The following is a 26,313-nucleotide window of genomic DNA, read 5'->3' as shown; positions in this document are numbered from 1 at the left end:
AAAAATTTAGAAATATTTAGATTTATTTATTTTTAGATTTATTTGCCTTTAGTTATTTAAAAATTAAAATGCCAAAATATAGATAACAACAATTAAAAATGGTTTATACCTTTTGGATCAATAGGAAAGAAAAAGCTCATAATTTTTGTAATTTGGAAATGAGTTCATCTCCTTTTTTCTTTTTTTTCTTTTAATTTTTTTTTTTTTTTTTTAATTTTGCTTCCATGAGTTCCTTAAGGTACTCTTGGCAGCAAAAGAAAAAAAGAAAAAAGAAAAGAAATTCTGATTTCAGAATTTCTCTTTCCTGGACATTCATCTAGACTTTTTCACTCATTTTATTTCATCAGCTACTTTTTTAGATTTCTAATAAGTATTTTTAATTATTTATAATAATATATTATAAATTATAATATTTTAATTTATAAATAAATAACTAATCCGCACGATAAATCCCAATACCATTTAAGATAATTACCACCTTTAGGAACGGATATTTATAATAAATGTCTCGTTAATAATAAAAAAAGGAATATTAATATATCAAACGAGAATTTAAGTTTGCAGTTAAATTAAAAAGTTATATAGAAAACAAACAGTTTAAAAAACGAACTGAAAAATAAAAGTCGTAAATAAATAGTATTTATACATAATTACTGAAAATAAAAATAACGTTGACTAACACTTTATAAATATTTTATGATGGGATACACATGACTAACAAATACAAGTAATTAGATAAAATATTATACACAACCACACTTTTAAAAAAACATTAATTCAAGACTTGTCAAAATGCATTCCATTTTGAATTCGAATTCTATTCTGAATCATTAAAAATACTGAAACAAATTCCATTCTGAATCATCAAAAATTCTGAAAAAAATTCCATTCTGAATTATCAAATCGCGTTCTATTCTTTAAAATCTTTTTCAATTATATTTTTATAACGTTGTTGTAATTCTTTTCATCTTTTGTTGAAATTATTTTTAATTTTTATTCTATTGTCTTTTTTAATTTCGCTACGTTTTTTTTTTTGTTATCTTCTCTTTTAATAATTTGTATTTTATAATTATTTATTGTTTTTGTATTTGCTTGATTTATTTATGTTTCTTTTTTCACCATTATGTTCTAACTCGAAAGTTCTACAGGTCGTTGGAAAAATAAGGTCCAGTTTCCTTGGCCTCCCAGTACCCAGCGGGCACACGACGTTGGAATAACGTTGAAATAACGTTGATCAACGTCGATCAACGTCAATCAACGTTATTTCAACGTTATTCCAACGTCGTGTGCCCGCTGGGTATATGTCCGGTGTGTCCATGGGTTAAATCAGCACTGAATATATAGACTTTTATAAACATGTATATATAAATTATTGTATATAAACTTAAGTATGCATACTTTTTATTTATTATTTCAAATAATATAAAAAGCTAGGTATTTAACTTCAAAATTATATATTTTGAAGAATAAATTCTTTTATCATTCTGTTTTCCAAACATAAAATAAACTTTTTAAAAATATTTATATCAAAAAAATTACTGCAACCCAACTTTTTTGTTGGGGCAGAGACCGATTATTTGAGTATCTAAAATTGATTTTTGTTTATTTTATTTTTAAAATATGAGCTTTTAACATCTGTATACGAATTACTCGCATGAAGGTTATTTAAGTTACCTATTTTAGTCTTTGCTTTTTTGAAGGTTTGATTTTATAATGAAAAATGTAAATTTAAAAATGATGAAAATTAACTAAAAAAATAACATCAGCCAAAATTATAACAAACACAAAGTTATAACAAACACTACTTAGGAACCGCTTAAATTTGAACTTTTGAAATTTTATTATATGTTATAAAGTACTAACTATAATAAAAATACAAAGAAAATCCAAGAACATATTTTTCAATTAAAAAAAAGTTTTCTTGACATGGAGCTACTCTTTTGGTATTATTTTTAATTTAGAGTTCATTTGCAAAAATTTTTGATTCTGAGAGAGTTTTTATATTTTGCATAATAGCATAGGATCCTAGTATTTTAATAATACTATTTCGTATTTTTTTTTAACATGTGTGTGTATTTTGTATATTATATGAAAATAAAACGTTTGCATTTATTGAATAAAATTTCATTAAAAATTGCATAAAATCACATTAGTTAAAATAATAACCAAATCAAACAGAGTGCAATAAGAATTTTTGTTGCCATTGTAAATATATCTACATCTATGACCATCTATAGATGATCGATACCTGAAATTTAAGTTTGCTTTTATCATGTCATCAATAAAAATTGATGACATGATAAAAGAATAAAAAACATTTAAAGCTTCGTTATAGTTTTCTATTTTGTGCTGACTAAGTGCTATATTTTGTTTTGTTATCATTCTAGGTAGATGGTTGACATCTAAAAGTTTGGTTTGTATTATAACAAAATAATACTAAATTTTTTAGATCTTGTTATGTTTTCCCATTTCGTGCCGGCAAAGTTCAATATTATGTTTTGTTGTCATTGTAGATGGATGGTTAACACCTAAAGTTTGAGTTAGTACTTTATCAACTGAATAATAAATTTCTAAAGCTTCGTAACATTTTCCCATTTTTCGCAAACAGTTTGCAATATTATGTTTTGTTATCATTGTAGATGGATGGTTGACACCTAAAATTTCAGTTCTTATTTTATGAACAGAATTATTAATTTCTAAAGATTCGCGATATTTTCCAACTTTAAACAAACAGAGTGCAATATGATGTTTTGTTGTCATCGTAGATGGATGTTTCATACCTAACGTTTCAGTTAGTATTTTATCAACAGAATGATAAATTTCATTGGCTTCCGTCCATTTTCCCATTTTGCGCAAACAGCTTGCAATATTACGTTTTGTTGCAATTGTAGATTGATGTTTCATACCTAAAACTTCAGATTTTCTTTTATGAACAGAATTAAAAATTTCTAAAGCTTCGTTATACTTTCCCATTTTGCGCAAACAGCTTCCAAAATTATGTTTTGTTGTCATTATAGAAAGATGATTTCTATCTAATAATTCAGTTTGCATTTTATCAACAGTATAATACATTTCTAAAGATTCGTTATATCTACCAATCTTTTGCAAACAGAGTGCGATATCATGTTTTGTTGTCATTGTAGATGGATGGTTAATGCCTAAAATTTGAGTTAGTATTTTATTAACAGAAAAATAAATTTCTAAAGATTCTTTATAATTTCCTATTTTGAGCAAACAACTTGCAATATTGCGTTTGGTTTTAATTGTAGTTTGATGGTTGATACCTAAACTTTCAATTTGCATTTTATGAACAAAATGATAAATTTTTAAAGCTTCGTTACTTTTTCCCATTTTTTGCAAACAGCTTGCAATATTATGTTTTGTTGTTACTATAGATGGATGCTTCATACCTAAAATTTCAGTTAGTATTGCATCAACAGAATAATAAATTTCTAAAGCTTTACTATAATTTCTCATTTGGTGCAAACAGAGTGCTATATTATGTTTTGTTGCCATTTTAGATGTATGGTTGATGTCTAAAATTTCAGTTAGTATTTCATCAACAGAATAATAAATTTCTAAGGCTTCGCTGCATTTTCCCATTTTGTGCAAACAGCTTGCGATATTACGTTTTGTTGTCGTTGTAGATTGATGTTTCATACCTAAAACTTCAGATTTTCTTTCATGAACAGAATTAAAAATTTTTAAAGCTTCGTTATGTTTTCCCATTTTGTGCAAACAGAGTGCAATATTATTTTTTGTAGTCATTGTAAATGGATGATTAATATCTAAAATTTCAGTTTTTATTTTTTCAACAGAATATAGAACTTCTAAAGCTTCATTATATTTTCTCATTTCGTACAAACAGCGAGCGATATTATGTTTTGTTGCGATAGTAGATGGATGGTTAACACAGAGTATTTCAGTTTTTCTTTTATTAACAGAATAATAAATTTCTAAGGCACTGTCATAATTTTTCATTTTGTGCAAACAGCTTGCTATATTATGTTTTATTGTCATTGTAGATGGATGGCTGATACCTAAAATTTCAGTTAGTTTTTTATCAACTGGGTATAAAATTTCTAAAGCTTCGTTATATTTTCTCATTTTGTACAAACAGTATGCCATATTATGTTTAGTATCAAGTGTAAGTTTATTGTTTGCTCCATAGGTTTCTGCATTGAAATTTTGAACAGCTTTTAGTATTTCAATTGCTTGTTGAAACAAACCTTTACATACTAATAATTTTTTAATAGAAGTTGTCATATGATGGAAAGTGTTTAACATTCTTTTTTTATAATTACGAAACAAGTAAAGAAAATGAAAAACAAAATGGTTTCCATAATCAACGTGATGTTTTACTTTATTTAACTCAAGTTTAATACAATTTTCTATTAGATCAAGATACGTATTTATACTTGAATTTTTACTTTGAAAACATATACACGATAGCTGCGTCAGATTGTGCATTGAATACTTTTGATCATTAAATCGATCTAATAAGGAATAACTCATCAACAATTCAATAGCTTCATCTACTAGGTGTTCTTCGCTTACATTCAATTGCTTCGATATTTCGATAATAAATTTTTTACTTATATTTTGACCATCGCAATGAGATAAACAGTTTAGTATTTTTAATGGAATAGTTTGAGTTTTTTCTAATTTTTTTAAAAGCATATTTATTGCTTTTATTGAAGAACTTCCTTTGGCTGGGGAGTTATTGTCATCTAGTAATTGTAAAGATTTTGATCTATATTGGCATATGTATTTTTCAATTGTAAGTTTATGCATATTTATATACTTTGTTGCCTGAGTAATAGCAAATGGATGATAACCAAGTTCTTCAATGAGTCTTTCTAGGTCTGTGTCGGTTCTTTCTTTGATATTATTTTTTACATAAGCGAAAGCATCTTCAAAAGAAAAAACATCAATTAGCATTTTATTTACATTATTTGACCACGTTATTGATTGAGATGTAATCAAATTAAATGAATTTGGTTTGTTTGAAATGTACAATTCTAAATTTCGAACAAAGTCATCGTCGACATTGTCAAAAATATATAAAGTCTTTTCATTTTTATAAAAGTTGTGAATTTTTTCAACAATTACTTCTATATCGAAATATTCAATTTTTAATTTTTGAACGGTATTTCCTAATTTTTGATAAACATTATTAATTGAAGTTTGTAACTTTCCAATTGCCGCATCTATCCAAACAAAATTTTTATAGCACTTACAATATATTTCACAATATTTTTTTGCAAGCTGTGTTTTTCCGACACCAGACATTCCATACAACACTAAGGTAGAATTTTTTGCATCTTTTAAGTCAAATAAATAACTATGAATTTCACTAAGTTCCTTGTTACGTAAAAATAACTTGTCAGAAGACGGTTGAACACCAAATATTGAACGTGCAGTTAATTCTAAAATTAAAGCTCATTTTATTACTATGAACAAAGGTATATATATATATATATAATATAAACAACTTAGTAACTTAACTTGAATTAGTTATTATTACTTAGTTACAACAAAATTAATTTTTCAAAGAGAATTTATTAGAATATAGTTTATTAGAATATAGTTGATTAGAATATAGAATCAAGTTGAATATATTCTAAAACAAGTAAATTTCAAAGACTAAGGCGAATGACGAATAGTACAAGTATTAATCTGAGTAAAAACCGAGTTGGTACAACCCTTCCACCATATAAGCTGATTGACATGCCTTACCGTACTTTAACATTCAAAAAATTTTGAAACCAACATCTTTTAGCGCGCGACGTCACGTTTGGGTATTCATCAATTTATAATAGGTTAGCAGACGTTAACATAACTCCAAAGTAGGTGGAATTTTTCGGCGGCCTTAACTTTTTTATTTGTTCTAGTTAATTCAAAACAGCAAATAATTGCACGAGGAAACGTGACATTAATAACTTAGCATTATTAAAGCAAACAAAAACAAAGATTATTTCTCAATTCCGATGAAATAAGCTCTAAGGATCTGAAAGCAGAAATATAAAAGGTAACGTAATATATAAACATTTTCAGTTTAATAAATGCAGAATTTTGTTCATAACAATGTTATAAACAAAATAAATGAAATAAATATATGATATTTTTTTATTATATAGTTATTAACATATTTTTTAATTTAGAAGTCTATGAACAAAATTTGAGTATCATTGAAAATGATTGTTTATCTACACATAATATTGTTTATGGTATGTTTTTAGTCACTGTTACCGTCCAAAAAATAAAGTCTATCAATTTAAATTTCTAGCAGTTAACTGCTAGAAATTTAAACTGACAGATTGATTTTTAACTAGTTAGCTGCTAGAAACTCTTAAAACTAGTTTTAAACTTCAGATAATAATTTAAAATCACAAACAATTGCAAAAAAATTAAATATGACAACAATTTTTTGTATTGATTGTTCTTGTGTTGTCTATATAGACAACATATAGCTATATATGCTACCGACACGGTTTTTTTTTCTTATTTCTCCTAGTACTTTAATATAAGCTTTTTTTAAGCTTAAAAATTGAACTAAACAAATCAATAAATGTTGAAACTGTCTTTCAATAAATATTGAATGTGGTTTTTTTAATTGTTGCTTTTCTTTCATATTATTGATATATTGATACACTATTTTACACTTCTCTTATTTTGTTGACAAAACTTAAAGTTCTTTACTTTTACTTGAACACATTTATTAAACTTTTTTATACAAAGTTTTGTGATACCATTTACTTAAAGTTCTTAAACACATTTATTAAACTTTTTACTAAATGATATCACAAAACATTATAGTGTGCCTTTTTTTTTGTAAGAAATATTCAAAATAGTTGTTTTAGTCTATTTTCATATTCACATTACGCCGATCAATTTGACTTTTAATTTTTATAAACGGAAAAAAAAAATTAATTTATTATTACAATTTGCATGAAGAAGCATTAAGCTGTGTGAAAAAATATGAGTTGGCAACTACAACAAGATTTGTAACTACTAAAATGGTGATGGGAGTCTATATACCATTTTTTGATGTTTAGTTATGCTTAAGGTAGATCTCCTAATAAGGCAATTTTTTATATATCTTGCTAATTAAGATATAACTATTATTGAATAACCATGTACAAATCGCTTAATAAGATACTTAGTCTACATAATTTAAAAAAATTAAGAAAAATGTTTGATAAGTGATTAAAGTGATATTGGATTATGTAATCATTGAGTTTGGTGATTGCAAGAAATATTTAGGGATTGTTGTTGATTACCAACCTAACTTTACTGAACATTTAAAACATATCTCCAATAAAATTGGGAAACTGGATATCTTGACAGAATAAGCATATTTAACTCAATAGACTAAAAAGATAATCATTCTAACTATAATTGCTCCCCACTATGAATACTGTGCTTCTGTTTTTCTTGATATAAGCAATAATAATTTAAACACCTTTGAAAAACTACAAAACAAAGCAATGAGAATCATATTAAAATGTGACTGGTCAACTTACAAAATAGAAATGTTAAAATTGCTTGGTTAGATCAGTGAAAAGAATTAAATAATTTTTAAATTAATATGTTTAATTCACAATGTTACATCAACTTAAAATGATATTTTTAAACAGTTCTATTTAAAGAATTGTGAGTTACATCAACATAACACTAGATAAGCCAGTTATTTTCATAGAAGTAGTCGAAATAATAGAGCAGGGTAGAATTAATCGTTTGTGTGTGGTTTGAAAGTATACCATGAAACAGCTTGTGGATTTGTTCAACTGGACTCCGAAAAATTAAAAAAAAAACTGCTCCAAACATAAAACATTACTCAAAAAAAAAAATTAGCAAATAAATATATATATTTCACATTTTAATTTATATATTATTTGTAATAAACCAACAGTATGAGTCAAGCCACCTTTGTTTTACCTATTAATGCTCCAAAATACAATAAAAACTTGTTAATGCGGCAAAGAAAAAAAAAATACGGTAAGCGAAAACATTGACCTACTTTGGAGTTATGTTAACGTCTGCTAACCTTTATAATATTGGTTTAGGGCAAAAATAGCTTGATGTATTTAACACTTTTCAAGTTTAATTATTTGTTATGTATATTATTTTGTTTAAGTTTTAATTTTGAAATAGAATTTAGGTATATAAAGATCGTGGTTTTATCTTGTTCTGCATAAAATTGCACTCAAAAATATACTAAAAGGGTTTCTTTTCATGTGTAAGTAGCTACAAATCCTTCTTTGCTAAGATTCTACGTTATATTTGGAATATAAATAGCATATTACTTTAATATACCTATTTTTGTTGATAGTTTTCCGAAAAATCTGGAATTGATGAGAAAATGGATACAAGCTATGCGGAGGGATGGTTTTACTTCTAGTGAGCAGTCTAAACTTTGTGGTAAACATTTTACTGGTATGTCACGGAGTGACACTTCATAGACTTCCTTCATATCACTCCATAGACTTCCTTCAAATTGCTCCATAGAGTTCCTTTATATCAGGAAGTCTATGGAGTTCACAAAAGAAACTAAAAAAAGATGCAATTTCTTCTATATTTGATTTCCTAACCCTTTTTAAAAAAGTATTAATCCTAGAAAACCACCAAAAAACAGACAAAGTATTATTTCAAATAATACCACAAATGATTCAATACAGTAAGTCTGATGTAACAAATCTTTTTTGCAATGGCATAAACTGATTTAAAATTTTTAAGTTTACTTTTTGTAACATTTATATAATGTTTTTAGGAACATTAATGCTGATAATTTTATCATTAATGTTAACAATAATATCACCAATGATTCAATACAGTAAGTCTAATGTAAATACTTTACATTGGCTTTACTTTCTAATGTAAATACTTTACAATGGCTTTACTTTCTAATGTAAATACTTTACAATTTCTTTTACAATTGCATATAATGATTTAAAATTTGAGTTTACTTTGACACATTACACCTTTATATTTTAAAGAACATTGTTGAAAAGTGTTAAATCAATCCTAACACCAATGGTAAATGGTATATTGGTGTATTTGATGAATATGATATGGTAACGCCAGAAAATAGTAAATAATTTTTAAAATAAACTATAAGTAATTGCTCGTTGCTAAACAAAAGACAATTAAAATGCTTCAGCATTCCAAGCGTAGTCTAATAAAAAGGATTAAAGTCTAACATTTATTCCCTTGTCATCTTAAATTTAAAAGTATGAATCATATGATGAATCAAAATCATGAATCATACTATGATTTCGGAAGAAATATTAACTACACTAATGGTATGATATATATTTATAATAGGAGTAGTTGTTAAACATATTTCTATGTTTGACATATATATTTGACTTTGATTTTATTTTTCTATTTATTTATTTAAATATTTGTTACTTATTTAAGTTATAACTTTGGGATTATTTTGTTTTAGTCAACCTACTGTTGAAATATGGTTTTAATTTAGTAAATTTTTATGTTGGATTTTACAAGGAAAAGTTTTGTTATTTTGTTGGATTTTACAAGGAAAAGTTAAAATGCATTACCCACTAGAAATACTAAGCTTTGCTTAAACAATAAATTTTTATTCTGCTAAAGCATAGTTATGTTAAAGCATAGTTATGTTAAAGCATATTTATGTTAAAGCATAGTTATCATGTTAAAGCATATAGTTATGTTAGGAAAACATTTAATAACGCACTTCCTCATCCACGAACTATACAAAAATTGTATGAAAGTGTTGACTGTTCCCCTGGATTTTGAAAAGAAGCTTTAGTTACTTTTCAAAGCAAAGTAAAAGAGACTCAGAAAATTGGTCAATGTGTTGTGTGTTCATTAATGTTAGATGAAATGGCCATTAGAAAAAAAATTGAATGGATATGCCACAAATTTTCAGGTCATATTGATTTTGGTGCTGATATTGATAATGATAGTTTTTATGATAAACTGTGTAAATGGACGTTTGGAAACTTCCTGTTGCATATTTTTTAATTGATGTTTTAGGTGGTTGTGAAAAAGCTAACATTGTCAAGCGTTGTCTACAACTTTTTTATGAAAGTGGTGGAGAAATTATAAAATTATTATTGCTAAATATTTAATGATACGATTGCACCAAAAAGCTGACTCAACGATTTACGACATAATGAACGCATACAAAGTGTATAAACAAAGCAAATTTTTTTTCGAATCTATAAAAAGTTATTTTGTATATTAATGTAATGCATAATAAAGCATATAAAATTCTATTAACTGTTACGTTTTCTGTTCAAAGAAATCTAAGAATGCATTAAAATTTGATACAAATAATAAATTTAATAACATTTTAAAAAAAAATCATAATAATAATAACAAGGTTTACTGAAAAATTTTACATTAATCCTTAAGTTTTCTAATTCTTAAAGTTTTTATTCGTTTGTATCGTGTTTTGTTTTTCCCAAACGTGACGTCATGCGCTTAAAGATGTTAGCTTCAAAATACTTACGGCGTGTCTATCAGTTTATATGGTCGAAGGTACAATCAGCGGGGCTCATTCAAGTAACACGGCACTTATAATAGTTAGATTTCTGCAAACGAATTCAACCTAAGCAAACGTATTGCTAAAAATTTGTTTAAGAAGAAGTGGCTGTTCCAGTTTCGACAGGTTGCTTAAATCATCTTAAGATAGAGGTTATTGCAAATCTTATCGCCAAGAACAATAATGAAGATGAACTACTCTCAACAATCCTAAGACAGGCGAAGTTTATGTCATACAAGTGAATCATGGAAGAGGTTAGGCCGCAATATTTCATTACACCTTTATAGTATTTGTATTTTGTAAATATATTTGTATACTAAAATAGTATAATGTAGTATATAGCATAGTTATTGGGTTATACTAGTAAAAATTAATTACTATGCCTTAAGTAAAGTTAAACTTTACATTAAACATATATTTTACATAAATTATACCTGTAATCTACGATGTAGACAGTAGCCTACATAGTTTTATTTCTTTTAATATGTTTGCAGTAAAATCTAACTTAACTAGTTAGGTACGTGGAATTACGCGTTTTACGGAACCGATATTTGTGCTAAAATTCTGTGCCACGTTTTTTGAAGTTTGCTTTTAGCTATTGAGGGACGTATTTTGAGGTTTTTTATTTAGAGTTATATATTAGTATAGATATTTTTTAAAAACTAGAGTAATTAAACTTTGTAAATTTGTACCTTTTGATTACAATAAAAACATTTTAAAGTAGATTTTTAAATGACAAAAACTTAGTTATACTTTGTGCATTCAGTAAATGTTGAAGAAATGCTTGTTTTTTTTGCAATACTATTCTCGATGTTAAGTTTACACAATTTCTTTGCACCTGCCAAATTTCATTGATTCATTTCATGTAGCACATACTCTATTTTGTGCAGCACTTTTGGTACTTAAATTTTGAACTTTAAATCTGCTTTTAAAATTATAATAATTGGTTCAGATTTAACTAAAAAGAAAAATGAATAAAAATGAAAAAATAAAAATGTTTGTGGTAATCAAACGTTCTCCTCAATAATCCTCTTATAGCAATCAAAGTAGTGGGAAAAATCATTATAATAAATGATATTACCACTACTTTTTGTTGAATGGTAATTTATTTGAATCATATTAAATATGGTTCACATAAATGATTTAACTAGTTTCATTTTGTATAAGTTTTTATGCTAAGTATTGATACAGTTAATTATAAAACTCTAATATTTTTAATTACAGTTCAACTATAGATAAAGTTCTTAAAATTAATAAAGAAGTATAATTAACTTTATTATTAGCACATTTATTACTACAGAAATATGACAGGAGGCACTGTTAAAATGATCAAAAAAAAAGTTACAATGCTTATCTATTATTCAGTTACGACTTTGGTTTCATTTATTTAAACTTGAAATGTTTTGTTGATTCATTTCTTCATAATCGTTTTAGAAAAAAAAAAAATATTTCTTACATATTTTCATTTCTTTCATAATTTGCTATTAATTAATAATCTTTCAATTAAAACAGTTAATTTGCAATTTTAAATAGTTTATTAACCAATTTTTGTCTAACTTTTTTTTAATATGCAGTTAATAAGATTAAAATTGGTTTTACTGAAATTGAAAACATTAGCATTATACTTACCATTGGTTGTAGATTAGCATTATACTTACCATTGGTTGTTTTTCTCCTATTGCATAGTATTTACCCAATTGACTAAGTTGGTATAATTTTAAAGATAATATGAGCCCAAAAAGAAATTTACATATATTTTGTGGCAAGTTTAAAAAGTTTTTGTTTGCTAACTTTACATTACTTTGCAAAATAAACAATCAGTGTAGGGTAGGACATAAACTTTTTTGTTTTACTTTAAACAGTGAGTTGTTTATTGAAACAGTCAAACAAGTCAAAGAGTATTTTGGCTTCAGCATTAGTAAAAATGATATTCAGACTCTTGTTAATAAAGCAAAGAAATGGGTTTACAACTTTAAAAGAGCCTCTAAACATTTTATTACATTTTGCATTGAGACCTATGCATTTCAAAAACCACTATTAATCAATTCATTGCAAGCTAACTCTAATAGCATAAACCTTGTATCAACTTCTTTAGTTGTGTCATTATTGGAAAACATTACTATGTTATCTTTAATAAATAGTGAATTTTTATGTTCACAAGGTCGAATTATAAATTTACAAAGTAGGCACAGTTCAAGAGAAAAATTAATTCCAAAAAAAAATAGAATTAAAGAATAAGTTTATCTAATTTATCTTCAAAGTTAGCTAGCTCTTATAAAGAATACCAGATAAGATAGCTTCATTAAAAGCTAAAATAAAGAGCACGCCATATCAATTGAAAGTTTTATGACAAAGTGTTAAAAGAAAAGAAGATATTATAAAAGCTTTAAGAGCAGAAGTTAGAGATTTAAAACAAAAGTTACAAACATATTATTACAGTAGAAGTATTCGCAACCAATAATTACAACAATAATTACAAGAAAGGCAAAAAAAGTTAAAGAAAGAGAAAAGTTAAAACTAATGAATCTCAAACATAATAATGTCATAAGAGAAAACAAAATGGCATTATCTAGATTAGAAAATGATATGATCCAGATGGAGGAGGATAATATTGCACTTTCAGATACACCAGAAGATAATAAGGCTCATGGATTACAAACAAGAATGATAATTTACAGCATGTTGTTGTCTAATGTCCCAACATGTAACATTCCATTCTTATTGCAGAAAATTGCACAATATTTAGGTGTTAAATTTTTTCATATTCCTCAGCGTATTACAGTTGAGCAAATAGCTCGTGAACTAGACAGTATATCTGAATTGCAAGCAGCAGAATGGGCTTTCAATAATAAAAATCTAACTCTTGGGTTTGATGCAACAATATGCAAGAGGGTGTCCATATCAACAGCATCCACTTGACTTCAAAGAATAAATGTCAAGTCATTGCCCTTGACCAATTACCTGAAGGTACATCTGATGATTACCAAAATTACATATGTAATGCAGTGGACCATATGGCATTAGTTTATTCAGATTATTTCTCACTTTCCTTCGACGAATGTCGTAAGTCTATTATTTCAAATATATCAAACACAATGACAGACAGAGTTGCAGCAAATCATCTTACCATTACCAAAGTTTGTGCAACCTTGGGTAAGAATTTAAATGAGCTGAACTGCCATTTGCACCCGCTTGATACAATAGCTATTTCATGTCGTTCAGCATTACAGTCTTTGGAAAAGGAAAGTTGCCTATTATTTGTACACGACTGTATGGCAGTTAAAACTGTTTTGGCAATGAGCAAAATGAGATTTAAAGATGGCAAAGGTGATCCGGCGGGATTCATAAATTTTTTTAGACAATAACAAATTGCCACGAGGTGCAATTCCAAGATATCGTGGCAATCGTCTTCATATACTCTTCCGTACTTGTTTTATCTTTATGAAACACTACAATGCTTTTAAGAAATTTCTGACCATTGGAACAGTAAAGTGTGGCACTTTAAAAACGTTCAGCGATCAGCATTTTGTAATACAACTGCCATAAAACAAATGTGTGTGCTAGCAATATTTGGAAAACTTCTTACTGGATCCTGGATAAAAAATTTTTATGTATCAGCTGAAAAAGCAAGTTTTGATCATATTACAGGTATCCAAGTAGTTAAAAATGTTTTGCAAACAATTAAAAATTGCAAATCTAATCCAGGTGCACTGATAAACAGTAAAAAGGATTTTTTCGAAAATCCCCTTAAATCAAATGTTTTAGAACCTGTCAAAAATATATGCTCCATCGATGAGCAGGTTATCAACACGATTTGGCTTGTCTTATTGCGGTGGAAGATGTTTTGAACTGTCAATATGAGCGATATTTCTCACTTTCTATTACACAGACACTTAAGGAGGAGACAACTAGTGCAAGGCTTCATAACATAGATAGTGAAGAGTTAATGGGTATGTTTAGTGAAGCTAAAGAAAGATCTCCAAATGCAACAGTTTGTTATATATCTTGCAAAATAAGATCAAAAAAGAATAGAACTATAGATTACCTAGATAGTAGGGTTTCTCATTTCCCGTAAATTTAGCATCCCGGGATTCCCGGTGAACAACTTATTTATCCCGGGATTTCCCGGGATTTCCCGGCATTATTTTTAATATAAAAACAAGCGGCTTCTGACAAACTTATCTTACCATGCTAATCTATATTACTATTTAAAGTAAAATATTGTTTTAAAAAATATAAGCAATCAAGTAATTTGTCACTTAATCGTGAACGAATTTTTCCCATAAATAGACCCGCGGCAGAAAAAGCTCTTTCTGATTCAATTGATGTCGGCTTGATGGTCATTAATGTGGAGTATATTCTTTCTAAACTTTCGCTACGTTTTCCAGTTGCCTCAAAAAGTTTGATTTTGTTTTGTGAGGTTTTTTAAATTTCTAATGTCTTCTAGAGCTGCTTTTTCTACTTGTTTGACATTACAAATAGTCGCATCCAATTTTTGTTCAAGTGTCAAAATACTTTTGCCTAATAAATTTGGAGCAACAGGTTGAGGTATTGACGGGTCAGAAACCATGCTTTCACTATCACGACTCACTTCAACTACTTCATTATTTGATGAACTAGTGCAAGCATCCTCTATGTACAACCTGGTATAAATTTTTTTGCTGTTGCTTTTAATGTATGTTTGGACGGTAATAGTAGTTTGGAGTTGATATTTGATTCCTGATTATAACTAATTGGGTTGTTTAAAAATTTTAGTAGTCCAATTAAATTGGCGTTTCTGCGTTCTTAAATTTTCTGCTGCACAGATTGAAGCAGTTTATTAGCTATCAAATTTTTTTTCTCCGCCAAATCATCCAAGATGAATATCATAACACCTTCTGCGTCAAATAGAGTAGCATTATTTCTACCAAGTCTTTCTATTCCAACTTTTATTGGTTGCAGAGAAATTGTTATAGCGTTCATAATCGTATATTCATCTTCGGAGATATTCAGAACTTCTTTTAAATTGATCATTGCTTTTAGTATACATGTCTTTACTTTAAGGAATCTTTCTAGCATTGCAACAAGACTATTCCACCTTGTTTTGACATCTAATATCAGCTTCAGTTCTATATGAAACATAGATTTTGTAATACAACTGCCATAAAACAAATGTGTGTGCTAGCAATATTTGGAAAACTTCTTACTGGACCCTGGATAAAAAAATTTAATATATATATATATATATATATGTGTATATATAAATATATTTATATATATATTTAGTTATTTCGTTTTGCTTTAGTCATCCGAAGCTGGTAGAAATATATATTACTGATTATATATTTTATCATGTCATGTATCTATCTTACACATCTACTTTTTATAATTTTATTTTTATTTTTTAGTTCTACCGCGTTCTTCTACCTTGCACCATTACTTTGATTTAGTTTGCCTACTGATGAAGTATGGTTTGAATTTAGTAAATTATCAAGATTTGAAATTTACTTTATTGATCATATTCTAAGAGTTTATGAAATGAAATCCAATTTAAAACAATTAAGATAAGAATAATTTTGTTTACGGGTAATATTTACAAAAGGTAAACAATAATGTTATTTCTATTTGGTTTTAATACATTGCGTTTTTTTTACATTGTCAGGTAACATTTTGTTTTTAAGCAATAAACATTAAATCTGCCCGATCACAATAGTAGGCTGATCACCTGATATAAATTGGCGAATCACTTTTTTTTGTAGAACAATCATTAAACTTTATAGAGTTTAATGATTGTACTTTATAGAGTTTAATGATTTAAACTGACGGTTTTTTGAGCTCTAAAAATATCAAGCTTGTGACATATTTTTTGGAGATAAAATTACAGCGCAACGACAATTATGGATGCGTTGCGAATCCTGTGACGATTGGTTGTGTGGATCTTGCTATTCTACTATGGTCAGCGATACGTGCAAAAATTGCCAATAAACATACAAAGCTCATTTAAAGCAAAGTTGTGTTTTTTTGTTGATTGAAAAAAACTTTTTAAATTAATTTTATATTTCAATATTTTTAATTTTATTAGCCAGTGGCGTATCCAGTGACGTAGCAAATGTGATAAAGGTAACCATGAGCGAGATCTCGTCTCGTTCTCGTTTCTCGTGAGAAATGGGACTTCTCGTGAGAAACGAGTAATAGAAAATTCTCGCGAGAAGTAGAACGAGACTTAAATATTATATTATTTTCCAAATTAAAAATTATTATAATTTACAAAATGCTTAATAATTTGTTTTTTAATTAATTAATATTGTGATTTTAATAAATCTAGTTAAAAATTTAATTTGTTTTTGACAAAAACAAATTAAATTTTTATTTAGATTTTTAATTAGATTTTTTAATTAGATTTTTTTTTTAAATCTAATTAAAACTTTTTGTAAAAATGGTGCACTTTCTACTTAATTTCATTAGTTTACCAGTGGAATTCAACTTGACACATATTGTTCATATTGAAAAGAAATATTCTTGCCTCATTTTAACGATCAAAAATTTTACCAAGAAAAAACAAAATCTGGAGATATTTTCAAAAAACAAGTGACGGTGCTGAATGCAAGCGTGCAAAAAGTCTTTGAAAACAAAAGATGGAAACACAAGCGGACTTCATTGTCACCTCGAAAAAAAACGCAGCCAAGATTACGTTAAGTATTCTGAAAAAACTGACGATTCTCTTCTTCCTCCTCCTAAGAAGAAACAACGAACCTTAGTCAAAATGCTTGAAACAAAGTCCAAATATGACAAAGACAATTCCATTCAAAAACAGTTTGACTCTGCAATGCTGGATTACTTTTGCACTGATCTGGCATCCTTTTCAGCAGTCGAAGGAAGAGGTTTCAAAAAATTGTTTGACATTGCAAACCCTAAACTGAGCCTTTATTAAACTGAGCCCAACATATTCAAGAAAGCTTTTAATTCGGTCAAGAGAAGTTCAAGCTGGAATGAAGAGCATAATAACGGAGATTACGCCAAATCTAAAAAGTGCTGCATTTACTTCTGACCTTTGGACTTCTAGAGCTCAGGACCGCTACATCTCTTGGACTTTTCATACTTTTGACAAAAATTGGAGACTACATCACTAGACACCCCATGTCCAACAGTTCCCAGGCAGACACACAGGTATCTTAATTGAAGGAAAGCTGGATTCTTTATTAGAAGAACTAAATTTGCCTGCTGATTTGCCAATGTACTGCGTGAACGACCAGGCAAGAAACATGAAACTTGCAGTCAAATTGTCAAACCGCCTTGACCAATACTTGTGCAACAATCATATTTTGCAATGTGCAGTTCGAGACTCATTTGGAATGACTGCTGGAATGGATGATGCGTTGCAAACATGCAAAGATTTGGCTTCTTTAACTCACCAGTCAACAGTTATCCATTGTTTCGCACTTCCAAGGCTGTAGCGATCAATTCATCAATCTATATTAATGAATGTTTAGAAAAACAACTTCTTCCATTTATTCACAAGTATCATGGAGACTTTAACTATTTATTTTGGCTAGATTTAGCAAGTTCTCATTATTCTAAAGATTCTCTAAATTGGATGGATCAATATGTCTATTACGTTGATAAAGAATCCAATCCCCCAAATGTGCCTCAAGCACGATCAATTGTAAACTTTTGGGGACATTTGGCACAGAAGGTTTACGAGGGACATGGGCAAGCTTCAACAGAGCAAGTTTTGATTGATCGCATTAAAAATTTGATCAAACTAAAACTACAAGAAATTGGTTTAAACTTTTTACAGTCGCATATGAAAGGCGTCAGAGCAAAATTGAGATCAATTGCAGATGGTGGTGTTTTTTCATATAAAAAATAATATATTTTTATTAAAAGATAAATGCTTTATTTAAAAAAAATATAATAGTAGTTTGTTTTTTTATTTATAAATAAGTTATTGGCGTTTTTATTTTGTCCGATAACTTCCGCATCACCCGTTACTGGCACATTATGCTCAAAATAGGATTCAGTTCAGATGTTGGCTTTTGTGTTTCAAGTCTGACGTTTAACTTGCGCTTCAGTTTTGAATTAGGGGACAAATATGCTGAAAGGACTCTGGCAACAGGTTGGCACTCAACATTATCCTTAAACTGTGAGGCTAACCATTCTTTTGTTGTTTGAAATTGAAAAAAAATATTCTAGAAATATAGGAATGATCTATAGAGCTAAATCATTTCTTAATTTTAAGTCACTAAAAGGTTTAATATTTACTTTTATTCAAAGTTACCTAAAAAATACTGTAATATCACCTGGGCAAGGACCAATCATACAAAATTAAAAAAGCTTTATAGTAAACAAAAGCATGCATGTCGAATTATATTTGTAGCAAATAGAACAAAACCCTGTGAGCCTTTATTGTGTTTACTTGGAGCTATAAATATTTATAAAATAAATTTTCGTGAAATTTTAGTTTTTATGTATAGAAGTTAGGATTGTTCCCAAAAATATTTAAATCCTATTTTAGTCTGTCATAAATATAGCACAAGATTCTCAGCCAACAACTTTGCTGTCCCAAGATATAGTTTAAAATTGAGTTCATGCTCAATTAAGTATTGTGGGCCATACTTATAGAATTTATTTTCAGATATTACAAATAAAAAGAAAACCACTCTCGATCGATTTAGAAAAGAATCTAAACGGTTGTTCTTATTTATGGATCTCACTATGCTAGATTTTAAGTGCTTCTTTTTAAAAAAATTAAAGCTCTTATTTTTGTTTAACCTAAATGTACAAGCTATAACATCGCAGTTAACTTTGCTGTCTTTATATATAATTTCTTTTTTTAGTTTTTTTTTAATTGATTGAGTTTTGTTCTAAAGTTTTTGATATGTTTATATTTCGTTTTTTCAAGTTAAAACGGGTGATTTAAAAAGCTGTTTTATTCCTGTTGAAAATTGAGACCCCTCCAGTGGGGTCTCAATTTTCCAAACCCTATAGTTTCATAAGTATATATCAGCCATAATTTACTTACTTTACATGACTTAATTATAGGTATAAAGTTAGAGGATGAAAAGATAGTAGCGGAACGATTGTAATGAAACACCATAAACATAAACGAATAAACTGAAAACTTTTTTGATTTATCCTAAAAAGAAGTTTAAACAAAATAAAATAAGAGATTTTGTTTTTCACAAAATTTAATTTATCTTCTTAATGAGCTAGTTTATCAAACAAAAGTCTTTTTCAAAGTATAGACTTTCAAAGTATAGACTTTCAAAGTATAGACTTTCAAAGTATAGACTTTCAAAGTATAGACTTTCAAAGTAAAGACTTTCAAAGTATAGACTTTCAAAGTATAGACTTTCAAAGTATAGACTTTCAAAGTATAGACTTTCAAAGTATAGACTTTCAAAGTATAGACTTTCAAAGTATAGACTTTCAAAGTATAGACTTTAAATTAGGCAGTTGTTTAGAAATGGCAAAGTATAGAGTTCAAAATAAACAATTGTTAAATTTATTTACATAGAAAATCGACTTTACTTAAAATTGCTACCACTTATACATGCTAAAATACATTAAAAAAACTAATTTTTGTGTTCTGAAAACTCTATATATTAAAAATACTAAATTAAATTAATACTAAAACATTACCAAGGGCAAATATGTCATATTTGCCTAATGACTTTTTAATGACTTATTGACACCTTAAATTAACCACCCCTTTATAAACAAAAATTCAAAAATAAAATCATATTATCTAAATGAAATATTGTAGTTTTGACTATATTAAGTATGATCACACGTTATTACATATGTGACATTATTGTAACCAGGGTTGTTATCTGTCAAATATGTCTGAGATATATTATCTGCCGACATAAAATATGTCCCACATATTTTCTATTGACATATTTTGACATAATTTTATGTTTGAAATATTTTATGCTGACATAAAATATGTCAGACATATTTTCTATCGACATATTTTGACATAATTTTATGTCTGAATTATTTTCTGCTGACATAAAATATGTCAGACATATTTTCTGTCGACATATTTTGACATAATTTTATGTCTGAATTATTTTCTGCTGACATAAAATATGTCAGACATATTTTCCATTGACATATTTTGACATAATTTTATGTCTGAATTATTTTCTGCTGACATAAAATATGTCAGACATATTTTCCATTGACATATTTTGACATAATTTATGTCTGAATTATTTTCTGCTGACATAAAATATGTCAGACATATTTTCTGTTGACATATTTTGACATATTTTTATGTCTGAATTATTTTCTGCTGACATAAAATATGTCAGACATATTTTTTATTCTTGAAGAAAAAATCAATCTAACAAATTTATTGCGCATTTCAACTTAATTTACAGAGTTAAGTGAAAATAGTTTAACAAATTTGTTGCTTTTTTGCAATCAATTATGTTCATAAAACTTTTACTTTAAACCCTATAAGCAAACTTTTGTTTCATAAAGGTCTTTTTGTGCCCTTTTTAGCGATGTATCATTTGATAGTATTGACTAATATTGGCATTTATTGACTTAATTATTGATTACGACTTATTTATTGATTATGACTAATATTGACATTGATAGTATTGACTAATATTGACATATGATAGTATTGACTAATATTGACTAGTATCGAGGCATCGTTTGATATTATTTGATAGTATTGATTAGTATTGATTAGTTTTGGCGCTTTTCCATATCAGAATATAAAATCTCAAGCTGAGTTTTTATTACTGAAAGTGGTTTTTATTAGTATGACTAAACTTTTTTTTTTTAGTTTTTTTAGGTTTTTATTACTTAAAATTATTTCTTTGATTAAAATAATAACAAAAAAAAAATTTTTTTCAGTTATTTTTAATTATTAGTTGATCCGGAAAAAGATTTCATTATGAAAAATTGAATTCAAAAGATTCTATGAAAAAAACGGTTCACAGAATTTTAAAAAATTCGTGCCAAATTAAATTCATTTAAGCTGAAGAATTTGAAATATTTCACAAAAGATATATTCAGCTCATTAAATTCATATTAAGAAGACTAACCGGTAAAAATTTATAACTAATTACGAATAATATACTTTTAGTTATAATAGTTATGATTTATTTAACAATAAAATTTATTGACAATTGCATTATAACAGCATAATTAACTGCCATAAACTTGCATAAAATGTTTTGAGTGAAATATATATTGGAATAATTATTTTTTTCGTTTTCCTTACGATTTAAAGTCAAAAATGGAGAATAATTTATTGAACGAATCAACTATTAGTTAAAAATAACTAAAAATGTTGTTTTTTTTTAATATTATTTTAATCAAGAGAATAATTTTAAGCTTAGTCATATTAATAAAAACCATTTTTAGTAATAAAAACTCAGCTTGAGATGGTTTTTACATTTTAATAAGGGAAATCGCCAATAATAATCCATACTAATCAATACTATCAAATACTATCAAATGATGCATCAATACTACTCAATACTATCAAATGATACATCGCTAAAAATACTTTGTCAATACTATCAAATGATACATCGCTAAAAAGGGCAGAAAAAGACTTTTATGAAACAAAAGAAATTTGCTTATAGGATTTAAAATAAAAGTTTTATGATGCATAACACAGGTCAACAAAAACAACAAAAAATTTTTTCTGGTGCCAAGAAAACAATTTGTTTTTATATGTAGGATTTCTTATTTTGATTTCAAATATGCAACTCATTTTTTACCATCACGTCAAGTTGTAAAGATATTTGGGTTCAAATCTTTAGAATTTGGGGTAAAGTCCCTAATATTGTCGAAAAAAAAGTTGTTCAAAAAGATGTCAACCTGAGTCTCAAAAGAAGCTTATTTTCATAGAGATTTTAAAGATGTTATTCGTTTGTAATAAAAATAAGCATTTTTTGTATTATTGCTGAAAAACATTTTGTTGACATTTTTTTAAGAGTCTATAGCATTTTTTAAAATAATTTTTTTGCCAAAAAATTTTTAGGAAAAATTTTTATGTTTTCTAAAATCTCTATACCATCTTATAAAATACCCTTTTTTTGAGACCCAAGTTGACATACTTTTGAACAACTTTTTTTTTGACAATATTAGGGACTTTACCCCAAATATTAAAGATCTGATTCAGATCTTTAATATTTAATATTGGGTTCAGATCATCTGAACCCAAATATCTTTACAACTTGACGTGATGGTAAAAAATGAGTTGCATATTTGAAATCAAAATGTGAAATGCAATCCAAAAAACAAATTGTTTGCTAGGCACCAGAAAAAAAAATTTTATTTTGTTGACCTTCAATTATAATTGATTGCAAAAAAGCAACAAATTTGTTAAACTATTTTTACTTAACTCTGTAAATTAAGTTGAAATGCGCAATAAAATTGTTAGATTGATTTCATCTTCAAGAATATCAAACAGCAAATAATTCAGATATAAAATTATGTCAAAATATGTCGATAGAAAATATATCTTACATATTTTATGTCAGCAGAAAATAATTCAGACATAAAAATATGTCAAAATATGTCAACAGAAAATATGTCTGACATATTTTATGTCAGCAGAAAATAATTCAGACATAAAATTATGTCAAAATATGTCAATGGAAAATATGTCTGACATATTTTATGTCAGCAGAAAATAATTCAGACATAAAATTATGTCAAAATATGTCAATGGAAAATATGTCTGACATATTTTATGTCAGCAGAAAATAATTCAGACATAAAATTATGTCAAAATATGTCGACAGAAAATATGTCTGACATATTTTATGTCAGCAGAAAATAATTCAGACATAAAATTATGTCAAAATATGTCGACAGAAAATATGTCTGACATATTTTATGTCAGCAGAAAATAATTCAGACATAAAAATATGTCAAAATATGTCAATCGTAAATATGTGGGACATATTTTATGTTGGCATAAAATATGTCTGAAAATATGTCGACAGATCTGCCAGACATATTATGTCGTAACAACTCTGATTATAACATATATTTTAAACTATATTTTGCTCCTTTACTTCAACCTTTTTCATTTTATTGAGTACCAGCGTTATATCTTACAGGTCGTTCGACAATTTTATCAAAAGTACAATTAAAAAAACGGAACAATAAATACTATAAAATAAATAAAGCTAAAACAAGGAAACAAAAACTCACTTTTTTCGCATTTAAAGATGACATCATTTCGTTGACATAAAAACAATACTGATTTTAATTCGCCCCATGTTTTTTCTGGATTTTTTCTACACCAACTATTAAAAATTTCAAAAGTTTGTTCTCGAGCTGTCTTGTATTTATGTAAAACTCTATCAATTTCTTCACTACTGATTTTTAAGGAATGCGCAAGTTTCATCCAGTCATTCGGCAACTCCTCTGCAAATATATTGAGCACGTCGCTTGGAAGTTTTTCAACTAAAAGATATAAACATTTTTGACAAAAGGAACTTGGAAATTATTAGGCGTTTATATTACAAAAATTACCTTTTAAATTATCGAATGCAAACTCATCGCAATTATCTTGATTTAATTCCTGGTATTTTTCCATATATACTAGTATTTAATAAAACTAGACATGAGTAGGGTGAAATTGAAATTGAAAATGTCAATGATGAAGTTAGTAGATTGCCGTTCTCAATCCCTTAAAAGGGCGAATAGAATTCTAGTAAATGTATTAGTTATAATCAAATATTAATTTTTGAGAGATTTGATAGTATACTTATAAGTATTAAAATTTAATTTGAAATATTGTAATTGTATATTTTAAAAATGAAATTCAATTTAGTTTTAACTATCTATGTATGTAATAAGAGATAACTACAAGCGCTTCTAATAAAAACAATTTTAAATAAGCTCTGTCAGTAATTGCTTTGTAATGAAACTTTAATCAAACGGCATGGTGGGTAATATCAAATTCAAGCTATTTAAAACATCGAAATAAAACATTATTAATAGAGGATTAATGATAAAAGAATTATATTTGTCTGAAAGATTTCAAAGCTCAATTGCAATAGTAGGATTAAAAACAAATAAAAATAATATTTTTACATTTAAAATTAATTCATAAAAGCTTTACAATAAAAAAAATATTACATGAAGTTTAAAAATTATCTGCTAAAGAACGCAAAGTATAAAAAACGTCTTACCATCAATTTTTATAACTCTCAAGTAATAAAGTGAAAAAACTATATTATTTGAATATATAATGCTTATTTCAACAATTGAGTTAGTGTGAAGACATACGTCGTTAAGTTTCAAAATAGAAATTGCTTATATTTTTCGAAAACAAACAAAGTATTATTGTCATTTTATTAAAAAATAAATATTTTCACCAAAAATTGCGAATAAACTTTTTTTGAATAAACTTCACATTAAGTTTTATGATCAATAAGACCATGTTTTGTGCAGAACCGTTCTGCACAATAGTACAAATTTCTGCACAAAACATGGTCTTTTTGATCATGGACAATAACGAGTCCCATTTATCTGTAGTCGGAATAATTACAGCAAGAAAAATGGAGTTGTCATTCTTACGCTGCCACCTCATACATCAAATGAACTTCAACTATTTGATGGAACGGTATTTGGGCCATTTAAGCATTTTTATAATAGTAGCCTGGATTCATAAATATTATCACACCCTGGTCAAACTGTTAGCATTTATGATATCACTGTTGAAATTGCGTATTTACTTTTAAATAACAATCCCAAGCTTTCTTTGTACTTAATATATGAGAGGGGACATGTCGAATTTCATACAAATGTGTGACCAAAAATAGTTTTGAAGAAAAGAATAACTTTTATTTTATTTTTATCTTTTTTTTTCCATTGAAACAAACAACTTATTAACTTATTTAAGTTAAACACCTGGGCGGTGCTATGTTTTGACCCAATTTTAAGAGTTTTTATATAAAAGTAAAAATTTCCGATTTTTTTTTTTAGTAATACGTAATAAATGATATTTTTTAAAGATTTCTTGGACCCTAATTACTGATTTTTTTAGGGAAGGACTCCGAACTACTAGCCACACCACTGATTATATTATTTATTATTAATTATATTGTTTCGTTGAAGCAGGTTACATGTAAAGATAACTCATTACCCTCACAGATCTAGTTAGGAAATTGTGAAGCAGGCTATAAATACTGAAAAGAACACTAGTATTTCTATAAATGGTTATAAGCTTGTTTTAATTTTTAAAAAGATAAGAAAATATTAAAAATATCTTTTGAAATTGCATTAGAAACGCAAAGTAAAACTTACTTTCGAAAAAGTACTGCTAAAGTAATAATTTTTACTTTTAATAATGCTGCGTTTGTTTAACACGTAAATATTTTCATCTTTCATAGCTTCTAATCGTTTCAAAATTTCATCTTCTTAATTATTAATTTCTGTTGCTTCCGATGATTCTAGCTCTGATAATTCTAGTTTTGACAGTTTTATTAATTCCTTATTGTCCACTTCTAAAATTAAAAAACTCTTTACTTCTTCTGGAAACTTGAGAACAACTGTTTTCTCACTGTGATCTCACTGCACGGCTTACCATCTATAAAATTAGCTTGTCTCAAACACTTAAAAGTATGTAGTTCAGGATGTCGTCTGTAATATTTGTTTTGGCATTCAGATGCTTCCTCGGGTAAAACTCACTGGTGAGTTTATCATCATTTCTGCTCCAATTCCAAGAACTTGGTGAACTTTTGACGGCATTTTATACCAATCATGCAAATCTAAATATCAACAATGTTCTGTTTTACGGTATAGCTCAAATA

The 26,313-nt window shown here is 27.2% G+C and overlaps 1 protein-coding gene across 1 annotated transcript; it reads right to left on the bottom strand.

The window, feature by feature from the left end:
* Positions 1-2,108: 2,108 nt before the first annotated feature.
* LOC105846300 (uncharacterized) lies at positions 2,109-24,440 on the bottom strand. Its single transcript, XM_065807452.1, has 3 exons — positions 24,029-24,440; positions 23,705-23,959; positions 2,109-5,429 (listed from the first exon to the last, which is right to left on the bottom strand). Exons 1-3 carry the CDS (start codon positions 24,090-24,092, stop codon positions 2,446-2,448), a joined length of 3,303 nt encoding a protein of 1,100 aa, XP_065663524.1. The 5' UTR covers positions 24,093-24,440; the 3' UTR covers positions 2,109-2,445.
* Positions 24,441-26,313: the final 1,873 nt, after the last annotated feature.

This window comes from Hydra vulgaris, chromosome 10, assembly GCF_038396675.1.
Source record: "Hydra vulgaris chromosome 10, alternate assembly HydraT2T_AEP".
Taxonomy (NCBI): domain Eukaryota; kingdom Metazoa; phylum Cnidaria; class Hydrozoa; order Anthoathecata; family Hydridae; genus Hydra; species Hydra vulgaris.
Note: the sequence above shows the minus strand (reverse complement) of the source record. Positions and strands in the feature narration are given on the sequence as shown.

Excerpts from the sequence above, each read along its gene's own strand:
- LOC105846300 (XM_065807452.1), bottom strand. The coding sequence starts at position 24,092 with ATGGAAAAATACCAGGAATTAAATCAAGATAATTGCGATGAGTTTGCA. Across the intron at positions 23,960-24,028 it reads TGCATTCGATAATTTAAAAG|TTGAAAAACTTCCAAGCGAC; the intron begins GTAATTTTTGTA and ends TATATCTTTTAG. Across the intron at positions 5,430-23,704 it reads CATCTTTAAATGCGAAAAAA|AATTAACTGCACGTTCAATA; the intron begins GTGAGTTTTTGT and ends CTTTAATTTTAG.